Source organism: Cyclopterus lumpus, chromosome 19 (assembly GCF_009769545.1).
Source record: "Cyclopterus lumpus isolate fCycLum1 chromosome 19, fCycLum1.pri, whole genome shotgun sequence".
Taxonomy (NCBI): domain Eukaryota; kingdom Metazoa; phylum Chordata; class Actinopteri; order Perciformes; family Cyclopteridae; genus Cyclopterus; species Cyclopterus lumpus.
In genome coordinates this window covers 13,325,745-13,339,518 of record NC_046984.1, presented here as the reverse complement: position 1 = coordinate 13,339,518, position 13,774 = coordinate 13,325,745, and the positions used below count along the sequence as shown (strand labels likewise).

At 43.5% G+C, this 13,774-nt stretch overlaps 1 protein-coding gene across 1 annotated transcript in view; it reads left to right on the top strand.

The window, feature by feature from the left end:
- Positions 1 to 13,774, top strand: part of LOC117748765 (disintegrin and metalloproteinase domain-containing protein 12-like) — a 64,518-nt gene that overhangs the window by 45,176 nt on the left and 5,568 nt on the right. The window contains 7 exon segments of the mRNA XM_034558823.1: positions 1,164 to 1,312; positions 7,882 to 8,059; positions 9,763 to 9,852; positions 9,990 to 10,185; positions 10,263 to 10,371; positions 11,308 to 11,506; positions 12,922 to 12,999. Of these exon segments, the coding sequence (XP_034414714.1) occupies positions 1,164 to 1,312; positions 7,882 to 8,059; positions 9,763 to 9,852; positions 9,990 to 10,185; positions 10,263 to 10,371; positions 11,308 to 11,506; positions 12,922 to 12,999 (999 nt within the window).

Here is a 13,774-nt window from a genome sequence, read left to right as displayed (position 1 = left end):
TCATTGTTATGTTTCTAGGCAGTAAAATCTTAAACATCCATCTCCAAACCATCTGGTAGATCTATTTACCAGCCCCGAATGCTACATTAATTTCATTGGTGTGGCGAAACAGAACACAGACAGTGGCATGTGGTGAGCACTTCAGCCCGCATCAGTCAGCGAAGGTGTTTTTGTTGTTCCAGCAAACATAATCAGAGGGTTTTATTTGCATGAATCCGAGCAGCGCAGCGGCGAGTGCAGATAGCTGATGACCGTTACTCTCAAAAGCCCCCCTGCAGAGCACTTTATCAGTCTGAGCTGGACTTGCACAGCAGCTCCTGAATGATGCACAGAGACTGAAGACTCCAGAGGCATGGCGCTCTGTTGGCAGCACTACAGCATCCACGGAGAGCTGATAGCGGACCGCCCGCTACATTATTTATCCGGCCTCGTCGTGTGTTCATGTTTTACACACCGTGCAGGAAGCAGCGGCACCTTGGCCAACAAGGCTCTTCCTCTCTGTCAGTGTAGCTTCGTCTTCACAGCGCATCCTCTCGCTCCGTCTGTTTGTTTTTTTCCCCATTCCTGTTATCTCTGCTGGCTGTGGGATTTTCACGCTGTCCTTTGAGAGTTTTTTTTTCTCTGTCTTTCAACCTTATTTGCTGGTTTATTTGCTTATTTGAGTGTCCACGTCTTTGTTTGGTGCGGATGAGGCACCGCATCTGGCTGTGTCAAAGTTTGCAGAGCAAGCTGAAGATGACAGCCCGCAGTCTGCTGTTTCATTCCTCATTTGAGTGCCACGACGTCGAGCAGAGGAAACGCTCTGATAAGCACAGATCCAACAGCGCTGTTTGTTTAATCTTGGCAATATGCAATTACACTCACTTGTTTTTGAGTAATGTTCCTCCAGTCGGTCCTGTTGGGAACAACAATTTGGCTAGCATAACATATTTTTTATTTATTATTTGTTATTTTCCTCAGAGTATGTAATTAGAAAGGTCTGTTTTTAATTAGCTGCAACGGAACTGAACCCTTTTTATTATAAGACGTTACTCGTTAATGTCTCCCTTAGAATATACTTGATATATCAGATTCATGAAGAAAAGAGGTTTTGGATGAAATATTGGTGAGAGGCAATGCCAAGTTCAGCTTCTGCATGATTGATGGTTTCTTTTCTTTTGTAGGACCATTCGGACAACCCCCTCGGCGCTGCAGTCACTCTGGCCCACGAGCTCGGACACAACTTTGGAATGAACCATGACACCCCAGAGAGGGGGTGTGGCTGCAGGGTGACCGTGGATCGCGGAGGCTGCATCATGACTCCCTCCACGGGGTGAGTCACTGATTCTATCCCGACAATTAATAGTCAATAGATCTTCAAGATAGCTGACTCGGCACTGCAACGCACACTATAGTCGGGAGTTTAATTTCAGCCAGTCGGCCTTCATCAGCCTTAGGACATCTGCTATCATTCACAGCTGCAGTGCACTCCAAGCGAGGCCGCTTTCGGTTAAACTTTTCAAATGACGTCCGCCTCCAAAACTATCTGAAATTAATCATCATGATGTCAAGGCTTCATTAAGTTTGCATTAATTCAGTGACTTATTAAATACAGTGAGTGTCGCTCTAAAGAGCCCAGATTGTGATCGTATGTAAACATTATTCCACATGCTCTCCATTTATAATGTGTTGGGCCGATGGGTTTATGGCATATTTAGCAGCTGTGCTAATGCCCTGAGCAAATAGGGCGCATGCTGTCCAATGGTTCAGCGGCATTGCATGGACACAAAAGTACAGTTTTACTTATCCTGACATGTTAAAAAAAAAAGAAAAAAGTGCATTAATGTCTATTGTCTAAGTGTGTATTCAACAACAGTTCAAGATAGAGCTGTAGTTGTTGTACAGTTGTCACTATGAATTGTAATGTCTAACATCTTGTAGCAGACCGAGCAGATGGATATGGATGTTTTTGGTGGAAACATTGGGTATCAGTTCCAGCTCAAGGTCTAGTGGTCTGTGGGAACCTCCAATTGGGGTTTATGCTGGAAACATCTCTTTCTATTTGGTTTGGATCAGACCCATGAAAAACACAGTAACACTATTCTTGATTATATGCTCATAAAGCAACACAGCAGCAAGATGTAGATTTATATTTAACCTGATTGAGGGTATCCCTGGTCAAGGACTTTATCCTAAAATTGGCTACAACATGAGCACATCCTGCAAGTAATACGTTTCCATCTTTCTCTGCTGGCTCTCTCCCTTTCCTCCTTCTTCACAGCCAGTTAGAGTTTTTCTATTCTTTGACATACATGCAACTTTAATGTTGGAAAATCTCTCTGCAAGTCCTAATAAATAGTTAAATACCTCTGAAAACTGTCTGTTATACAGTCTTTTATGTAGGGTAAACTCACCTCTCACTCAAGATATCTTATTCTGAAGTTAAACGTAGCAGTCACCAACTTCTCCAAATTTGAAAGAATGTAGTAAGAAATACGAAAGACGTAAATATTAATTTTTTTTTATTCTGCTATCCACAGAGGCCAATGCTTTTTGTTTTAATTCCATCTGACAAAAGAAATAAATGATTTTAGTTTCAAAATAATCCCCTCTACACCTCCTTATTGCTCCATATTGCAGCTCTGCTGTTTAATCCAGGATTAAAGAAGCAATACATTTGAATAAGGATGTTTAGGAACTCTGTATTGCCTCATTCTGCTTCCTCAGTTAATTCTAGGTCAGCGCCATACGCTCTGCCTGAGGCGGTACTACATCCCCCATGAGTCCTGCTCAAGCCCCTCGTAGTTCCACGCTTTGAAATGCCGCGTGGCCACACACATGGACTCTGCTGCAACCATCTGAATATTGTCCATCCAGCTCCAGCTATTTGTTTATAGCATTGACCGTCGTGTTTTACTTGGCAGGCGACCAGCTCGTTTCAAAGCACAATGTGATCATACAGAATACCTTTTTCACAATGTCAGAACTTGGATGAGTTGGTACAAGCGCCCCGCTGATAACCATCCCACTGGCAAAACCTGACGACACTCACTCACAGTATGGAGCACCTATGGTTTTGTTTTTGAATGATCTTTCATTTTAATCAAATAGAGTGCAGGAATGTCTTCATTGACGCAGATATAAAGACTGATACCCATCAAGTTCTGCTGGCATTGTTGCTGGAGATAATGGGATCCAGTTCATCATGATTATACTGGGGGGGGGGGAAAGGATAGGTGGTGGGTGGGAAGTAAAACTACAAGCTGTCCCAGTGCCAGCTGCACATCTGCACACAGCACTGCTTGTTTCCTGCTCACATTGGTCACGGTCAGTTGTCGCGACCCCCTCTCCGTCCATCCCACTATTCCCCCATTAGCTTTAAATGAGAACAGGCTGGTGTCTCCATTCTTTGAGATTATAACTCACAGGAACACAAATACACCAACTGAGCTGGTGCTGGTTCCTCGACGGACAGAGGGGACATGCATATGTGCACTAACATACATTTTGCATCTCAAAGATTAAAACAGGAACTCCACAGGGTTCTGTGCTTGGTCCACTTCTCTTGGTCTGTCTCTTACTTACTTTCATGAACTTGCACAGCTGTGAGGTTAAAAATTGCATTCTTGCACAATTGCACAATTTGGCTGAAAAGAATGTTGAAACAATGGTTTTGAAAAAAAAGATTCCAAATTGATTTATGGAGCTGGTTTCCAGATGTATACCAAACTATTTATTCATCTGGTTGAACTATTTCCTCAATTTGCACAAAAAGTTGCAAAAATGTTGCGGCATTTACGCAGCATGGTTTTGATTATTTACTTTATCAAAATGTGTTTAATTATAAACGCCATGTTACTCCTATGAAAATAAACGTATAGTCACTCGCCATCCATGTCAGTCACACAAGCTGAGATGTTGATGGACAGAAAGACTACAAGATACATTATTAAGACAGGGTTCATTCACACGTGGGTCAAGCCCTAAGGTAAGATGATGACCGCTGGGAGCGAGATTGATACATTTCCCTCGTCATACAATAATCAGGAATCACAGCAAGTGAGTCAAAGTCCACTGGATGCCATCGAAATGTGACCTGTGCCCCACTGAAAAACAGGAACTCTCTCGTATGCCTTGTTTAATTGGGTCCATAGGGAAATCAATGTGAAAATGCTCTTCAGTATCTACAGCGTAGGCCAGACTGCCAGGCACCAAAGGCCACAACAGATCAGATCCCCTCATGTCATCACCCAGAGAGTAGGCTCTACATGCTCAAAGGAAGCCGTAAAATTTATATTAAATGTGTAGCGCAGTGACCATGGTTTTAAATGACTTAGTATGAAATATTTGTCATCGTTACATTCAGGTTTTAATTAACTTTTATTCTTGCCAGAAGATTGGAAAGTTTTCCAAAATGTAATAAAACTTTTGAGTTAGGGTCACAATCAGTGTTTGCTGATTTAAAAAAAAATGTTTGAAAAGAAATGTTCTCAAGGAAGGCGAAAAATGTTTTGGCAGATGTGTCATTGGAAAGGCCAGCAGATCTGATTCATAGCCTGATCAGTGTTATGTGGCTGAAAAGATGTGACATAAGCTGGTTGTGTGCTGGATGGGTTTACCCTGTGTGCTGTGTGATCTGAACCACAAGGACAGACCGGGAGGAGCGAGACCTGCCCAGCTACATCTGGGTTGAAGTGCTTTGTGTAACTGCAGCTATTTTTCCTTGAGAGTATTCCAAATACTAGTGGAATAGATTTGGACTCATGATCATAGTCTGCAGCACAATTATGTATAAACCCCGACCTTCATGTGTTGTGTCGAGCAACATTTAAAGGTACTGTGTGTGGCATTTAGGAGAATCTCTTAGCAGAAATGGAAAATAGTATGAATCCATTTGTATTCGTTCTTTTCTTTACCTGTAAATGCTTTTTGGATATGCATGCTCAACACTGACGGTTAATTGACTACATAAATGTACTTAAGAGTCATCAAACACTGCAGGACGTTTTAAATGCCACAAATGTTGCTGCTTTTACGGATCTCTGGCCAAAGGTTTTTTAATAAAAATAAATAAATTGCAAAGATATTTTTAATTTGACAAGGTAGCTTAGACAAACAGCAGTTCAATGCAAAGTAGAGACTGAAGAAGAAGAAAAAAAAATTGATCCAATATATAATACTTTTGGTTGTGAATGTCCAATTCTTTGCTTATAAATTATTGTCTTACTCTCCACAAATACTTGGGTTACCTGCCATCATCTACCTCTTTGTCAAAGTGGAGACATTAGAAAATATGTGAAAGCCTTCAGCAGTGCAGCATTAGTGTGTGGTAGATTATAGGGGCATGTAATAGATCTGGGAATGATTCCTTATCACCGGACCTCCCACAGATCCATTAAAGCTCTGTTGTGGCCATTGCTGCGCCGCAGTTACGGTGATTGCTTTGGACATCCAACCAACCATCAACTGCAGTACCTCGGAAGCTCAGGAGCAAACGGTCAAACACTGTAGGACATAGATGATCAAAAGAGAACAGAGAAGAATTGATCCCATAATGGAACTGGTGCAGGACCACATGGAAAACAATGCAGACAGAACAAAGAGCGGTCATAGAGACCAGGCAGAGGTGAACAGGATGCCACAACAGGATGAGAACAAGCGCAGCCTTTTCTTTTGAGGTGGTGGCCCAGACGCCCATGGGATGAGTGTCTGTCTCGAGTGTCTTTGGGTCGCCATGTGCCCACCGTGACTGGTCTCGGTACAGCTTTATTTTGCCCGAGGGCCAGTCAGCTGCTAAACGCCACCCATTGTAATTCCGCGGTGCCCCTTGCCTTTTCACAGCCATTACGCCTCCTCCTCCCACCCCCACGCAATTGCAGGGTAGGCCAATTATATCTGTATTGCCTCTCATACAAAACAGCTGCATCATGAGCCGCTCACGTATCTCAGGGATGTTAGTGTTTGTCATGGCATTGCACGGGCTGGTAACTGAAGAACAGGGCTGAAGTTCATGGAAATTGAATGAATGCAACTTGAGCAAGCACATTTGTCCAGGGGGCTTTTGGGGGCAAAGAGGAAATCAACAACAGCAGTTGCTAATGAAGTGATCTGCCTGTTGAACAGCAGCCTTGACAGCTGTTCATCATATCAATATTCCCTGAGGGGCTCAGCAAGGAGGAAGGGGATAAGAGGGGGCAATAATGCCTGTTATTACAGCTTTCCTTATTGCTCTTTCCTTTTTGCCATTTCATGCAATTACAAATCCACTCTGATCTTTTTTCTTTTTTTTTTTCTTTAATCCAGAGAGTGCAGAGAGATCTGCTGCGAGGTACCCCACTTTCACCTTACACAACCCCGGGATTGTATTGACGTTGGAGAGCAGCGAGTTGTGTGTTTGGGGGGGAGGGGTCAGCAGCAGGAGCTTGATGTAAGCCGCCTCCACACGTGACGGAAATCAAAGGAAAGCAGAGAATGAGGTCATGTCAAAACATTCACAGAGTGCCGTGACATTATTTCGAGACGTATTAGATGAGGAACCCAATCAGAGAAAAACTGTTTGAAAGACGCGTCGACATTGAGCTACATAGAAATGCCTCCTTGCCTGAGATGAAAAACTGCAGCGTGAAAGGGCTTATTTTACAGCTTCAGTGTCGGTACAGCCAATGGTGCCTGACCTCAAGGCTCAGCCTTACAGCTCGACAACTCCACCACATTCAAACTCATGTAACACTCGTAGAAACACAACAATGAGCCGAGAACCTCGGGGTATACTTTTATGAAATGGCCCTGTTTGATGCCATAGCAGCTCAGGCTGCGTATGAATCTGCCGTATGCACAAGGTCCTCTTGAAATATGCTTTAAAAATTGCTGGTATTTCAAACTGTGACATGTTTGTTTCAATTACGTATATGTTATTGATCAGAAACACTTCCCAAGCTAACTAGACAACTTCCCTTGCTGTCATTTTTCAAAAGAAACACATGATGCGCTGAATATGTGGCATGTGTTTGAGTCACTCGGTAGACAGTTTGATCATCTGAACTTTCCTTGCTGCTCTGAAATTCAAACGCCTCTGAAATGGACACATTTTATATATTTTTTTAAACAGTGCAAAGGTTTACGGGCAAACATGCGGTTTCACTGCGGCTACGTCTCCAGACTTCCAGCTGTTGAGTCAGTTGTGCCTGTGGAAGGGAACATTTTGGCAAAGTTGACCTGGATCACCCACATATTAGCGTGTCATACATGCACTCATCTGTGCACACACACACAGATATGAGCGAGCGTATTGCAAACACCCATTCACCCATTCTCACCTTGTTGGGCTGACGTTAATGGTCTAGGTGGAGGTATTGAAAACCTTTGTTTTTATCAAGAAACACAGGACAAGATATAGTCTGCCCCCCCCCCCCACACACACACACACACAGTTATCTAAGGCACTATATTATCGGAGAAATAAAGCCACATGAGGCTTTTGGCCGACGGGGCCCTGGGGCTGTGAGCTTTCCCCACAGAGAGGACCACCCTCTCTGTCCGCTCCAAAAACAATATTAAAAACACACCATCCTCGTTTCTCCCAAATTTATTGGTGTTGCAAGTCTTGCGAGGGAAGCACTTTTTGGTTTTGAGTTTTTATGATCCCATATGTCTCATAAACCATGCCTTATCAGATCTCCCTCTCCTTTTCGTGGAGGGAGCCGTCGGCGGGGCCCTGTGCTGTTCGCATGCTAATGGCGCTTCGGAGAGGTGGCTGAGCTCGAGTGGTTAATTGATTTTGTGATTAGCGCCAATTAGCACTGATTACATCAGACTGAGGAGGACCCTTGTGGGCGATCGCCATCGTCTTCCTCCTTCTCTTTCTCTCCGTTTGTGTCACAAAAAGCCGTCTTTCCCTCGCAGGTATCCGTTCCCCACAGTGTTCAGCAGCTGCAGCAAGAAGGACCTCACGGCCAGTTTTGAAAAAGGCGTTGGGATGTGTCTGTTCAACATGCCTGAGGTGAAGGTGCTCTACGGTGGGCAAAAATGTGGCAACGGCTATGTGGAGGAGGGAGAGGAGTGTGACTGTGGCGAGCTTGAGGTAAGAGTGCTATATAGACCTATAATTCCTCAGCTTTATTGTTTTACGTCCCTTCTGTCAACATGGAAATCTTGCCACCCCATACATAAATCATCATTAATTATGTTACCCACGTTTGAAAAAAAAAATGAATTCAGCAGATGCACTATAGTGGGGGGGTTTTTGTAGGTTTTTACGACAGAAGCATGACACGAACCAACATTCCCCACAGTGAAAACAAATAATTTACCTCGGTTTTTTTCAAAAGCTAACGGTGCAGAGCTCTCGTAACTCAAACACAGTCTTGGGAAAATGAGCTTGGAGATATGAGTGTGAATGTATTCATCCTCCGCGCCGAAGAAGTGTTTGGGAAGAGGCTTTGTCTGATCGCGATACGATTCACTGAGAGGAAACACCGCTGACAGCTCACCCTGTCAGCCGGTGAATTATTGAAATGAATCTGCATTGGCATGCACATACGCAATGGTGGCACACGTTCATATCGGCTGCAACTGTGGGATGACAAAACAGTTCATCTTGATGCAGCTGACAATCAGCAGAAGCAGGCTGACAATAGCGGCATTATGAAAATATGAAGGAGACACATCTATAATTCGTATTTTATAATAGCCTACGTGAGAGAATGCCTCGTTGTCTCTCGCAATATGTTTACACCTTTATGCCCATGCAGAGAGTTTTTCTGTGTCATGGTCAGGCTCAAAGTGGCCTTGTCCTCCAACACAAAGAACTGTCATAAGCCTCGCAGGACGGAGCCAGCAGCGATAATAAAGCTCTCCGTAGACATGAGCGACGTCATGCCAAACCCGGCCAGATCAGAGTTCCCAGACAGCACCTCTCTTTCCACCATTAAAAAGCCTCATTAAAAAGCCTGGGTCCTATTCCCCACAATCACAGGCTACTTCTTTTCAGCATGACTCCTCCGCCTCCTTTAGCCCCGGGGACCATGGGAAAGGCCCTTAATAGATTTCAGGCTGAAAAGAGTTCTGGGAGGCCGTCATGTCAGCTTTGACCCTTTGTCCGCTCCGTCCATCTACTTCCTCCTTGCTGCACTTTGGCTGTACAGTATGTTCAGACCAATCGAGGGAGAGCATCCAGTCAGCCTGCCTCCATGTGAGACCATACATGCACAGTCATACATGCACAGTTAATTCCTGGCCGCTAACTCTGACATGCGCAGAGTGATGACAATATCCTGCTGGTGAAGTTCCTCCCTAACGTTAGGAAGCAGACGAATGTGGCTCTTTTCAGATACTTCTTTGTAGTCCTGTTTTAGGATATGAATTCCTACAGCAAGCTGAATAAAAAATGTGTCAGGGCAACATTGTGCTTGTTTGTTAAATTATTTTTTGTTCTTCTTCTTCGGTGTGCCCTTCTTTCATTCTCTCCTATTACTTTTTTCTATTTCGCTAACCGTCAAGCTTCTGGTTCTAGGGGGTCTAGATGAGTTTCTAAGTCCTCTCAGATGGAAATTAGAGAACTCGAAACTGCCGTTTCCTTTCCTCTGCCATGTTTCTTAGTCGTCGCTGAATACAGTCCTGCTAGGGCTGCATCCTCTCTGATAACAAAGTCTGAGCATTTGCTCTGAGGTGAAATATGATCTCTTTGTGCCGAGTAAATTATTCTTTGCTTTTGGCCCCCCCCCCCCCCTCACTTACATCCCGTTTCTGTGCTTGTCTTTTTTCCCCATTCTTCTCCACCTGAAGGAATGTATGAATCCCTGCTGCAATGCTTCTACCTGCTCTCTGAAAGGGGATGCTGTATGTGCACACGGGCAGTGCTGCCAGGACTGTCAGGTATGATTTGTTCTGATCGGCCAGCCATGTTTTTTTTTACGGCCATCCTGACACAAAGCTCACCACACATTTTTTCTAAGCTTCCCTCTGGGCCTTTGTCCTAATGTCTGGTGCTTTCTGTCAACATGTGAGTGTAGCTGAAGCCAGCAGGCACGTCATGCCGTGAATCCAGTAACTCTTGTGATCTGCCCGAGTTCTGCACCGGCACCAGCCCTCACTGCCCCGCCAACGTCTACCTCCACGACGGCCACACCTGCCACCACGTGGACGGCTACTGTTATAACGGCATCTGCCAAACTCACGAGCAGCAATGCATCACACTGTGGGGACCAGGTACGCGGAAGGCCCCCCCCCCCTCGTCGCCGGCTCACATCGAACGGCTTTTTGATGTGTTTCGTTGTGTTTTGCAGGAGCAAAGCCGGCTCCGGGCATCTGCTTTCAAAGGGTCAACTCAGCAGGAGACCCCTACGGCAACTGCGGCAAGGACTCCAAAGGCACCTTTGCCAAATGTGAAGCACGGTAAGATCTGACGTTACCATAGAAACCAATGAATGCTTTCGTTACTTTACTTTACGTGACAGGACTGTTTCATAGATACCAGAATCTATGTTATTGACGAGTGCTGAAGCATCAAAAATCTGTTGAAACAGGAGCGCCTTAGTTGCCAAGTGGTGACTCCATCGCCTCGGGTTTGATTATGTACTCGCGACCTGCATTGTATGTCATAACCCTTTCTCTCGCTCCCCCATTTCTACATGTCAAATAAAGTCAAAAAGGCCCCAAAAATATTTCAAATAAATTATGAATTCATCAATTAATTGTTTAAAAAACAAAAATGCAAATGTTTGTTTTGGCCTTTTTTATTTGAACTTATGTTGTACTCTCACAATTAATACTGAAAGCTGAAGGAATTTTATACGTGTAATTATTTAGTTAAATTATCTATATCCCATATAGGCACGGCTGGAAAGAAAAACTAGAACTAGAAGGGAAAAAAACTGTTGGCAATATTGTCAATATGATTATATAAGCTGCTGAAACTAAACATAAAACCAATTTAAAAAATAAAGAAGCAAAAATGCCAAGCTGGTTCCATCCAATTCCCGTTTTTAATCATTAGAAATTGTATGATTTTGGTTATTGACTGTTTATCAGATAGAATAAGTCATTTGAAGATGTTACATCGGGCTCTTGAAACTTGGAATGTGCTGTCCTACAAATACAAAAAAACAACAACAGCCACATCAAAAGATGGAAATACTCATTAGTCGCAGCCCTAATTGAAGGTTACAGAGTCACCAAAGTCACAAATAAGCTGCCTCTTCTGCACGTTCTCTAATTGGACAGCACGAGTGAGAGGAATGAATAGAAATAGAAAAGAATTGCATGTACACACATTTGGAAAAAACAGTGACATGTTATTAAATGATCACATGCTGTTCATTCTGTTCACAGAGATGCTAAATGTGGCAAAATCCAGTGTCAAGGAGGAGCTAACCGCCCAGTGATTGGTACCAACGCTGTTTCCATAGAGACCAACATCCCCATGCAGGAAGGGGGAAGGATACTGTGCCGAGGCACCCATGTATACCTGGGCGATGACATGCCCGACCCCGGCCTGGTCCTGACGGGGACCAAGTGTGGAGATGGACTGGTGAGAGCTGAGGCCTGTGACAGTATAGACACACAAATCCATCCCTACACAACTGGTTCATTAGCACTAGGGTACATTTACTCACGTACAGTATAAAGGTACTTGTACACATTCCATTTCCTGTCTCTTGATATATTTTACTCCTCTACATGAATCGTTTTGTTACAAATAATAGTAAAAAATAAACATAACAAATACATTTTAATGAATATATCAATCCAAAACAAGCAAGAGTGTGAACAAAGTCTAAAATCAAATTATTCTTGGTCTTCCTTTTTATTTGATCATTTTAGTACATTTGCTGATAATACTGTGTAAACTCATATTTTTTACTTTTTTTTAAAACTTTGCTTTAAGTCAATCTTCATGCCCATATGTACATCAAATGACCTATTGGTTGCTGTCATCATTCCTCTCAGTACTCACCGTGAAAATCTAAAAGTGATATAAAGACTATATTTTCTTGGTGTTTCCTGGTAAGTAATTCCCTGTCTACGACCACAAAGAGGGATTTTTTTTAATTTTAGCACCGAATGAGGACTGCAGATTGTGTCCTCCATCTTCCCAATTACAGCAACCCAAAAACCGATTAACTGTACATATGGCCGTGTGAGCATTATTTTTAGGTTAGGCCGGCCATTTATTTACGGAGCACTTTTCATTACAGAGAAACTCAATGTGCTTTCCATTTTAAAGAAAGATAAACAAAGAAAGAGGCGTTAAGAAAAAGGACACGCTTGATTTTATGTCCTTTTTGAAGTGAAGCATTCAAATACATTTCCCACCACTGCTAAATAACAACGGCAGAGATCTATAAGACTCTCTAAAAAACACAATATAGATATGTTGCCCCGAATGCTGGGTGGAGAAAGTGATGTGGCGTGACCGGCCATGACTAAGACTTTCTGAGAAGTTCTTCAGGATGTGTCATCTTGTCATTTCAGCCTCGCACAGCCTCGCCTGACCATTATTCAGTCTGTTTGGCATCTTTAAATGGTCATCAATTCAAACGTTGGTCACCTCGATGATACAGTGGCTCCATTTAGTCTAAATGACTTCTCTATGAGCCTCCACCCTGAAAGAGGATCCAGCCTCTGCCCTCATCCGTCAAGGGTTCTGTCATTACTCTCTGTGCCCAGTGTCGCCAAGTTCATCTCCAACGTTTGGACCGGAATATATATATTTGGGGCTTGGCATCTTTTTTACGGAGCCCAAAAAGTCCACATCATACAATAAATTATATTTCATGGCACGCTGTTTTCTAGCTGAAGTGATTCGTCGGGAGCAAATTAAAAGAACCCCAGAAGCTGAATATGTTCTCCTTTTTAAAAACTTTTTTAAGTTTTAGAGTATCCTGCATATAATCTGCTCTTTGAGCTCACACTGTCCATTTTTAATGCGTCTGTCTGCTTCAGATGTGCCTGAATCGTCAGTGCCAGAACGTCAGTGTCTTCGGCGTGCACGCGTGCTCAGCCAAGTGCAGCAGTCGAGGGGTGAGTACTGCACCTTTCCTCCTGTTTTAGAGATGTGAGGACCTGATGTGAGAGCTGTCTATCCCAAACCAGTCCCAGTTGGTTCCCATTCCTCCCTCACACAGAAGCTCATTTTGGTGGTGATGTGTTTTTAAAAAAAAATAACGGTGGGTAGGGAGCCATTACAATGCCTTGCAATCAATCATTCTGGTTGCTGAAAGGCTCAATCAATTAGATGTAATGGCTTCATTTATGCTCGGCTTCAAATGCCATTCATCATACTCTAGGCAGTCGTCCTTGTCCCAAAAACTGTGTTGAAATCTGAAGGCCAGGCTTTATTTGGGCTAATGCTGGGAGCAATGACACGCAGTTTGACTTTGAGCTGGGGAGCATGGGTATTGGATTTTTCTAAAATCGAGACCATCAAACGTCTATGGGTGGTCCTCTTTGAGAGGAAATGTGGTGGCTTTGTGATATTACCCTTAAATTCACTGGTAGGCCCCAAAGGCTTTTGGCTGTGACTGGTAAAATGTCATCAAAGCTCCAGAGGGAAGAGTTTTACTCAAAATGAAACCTCTGCAGATATTATACGGTCATATTTGTTTGTCTAGTTTCAATTAAGACGTATTTGTAAATCTCTAAAGGACTGTTTTACTCGCAGAAATAAAAGGATGTTGCTTCTCGAGAGGACAGGACACTCCTACATGCACCGATTAGATCAAGATGTGGCCCTCGCCTGCTCTATGTTACCAAGCTGGGGAATCCTCTTAGACGGTACCATTCCTCCTCTCTGCAG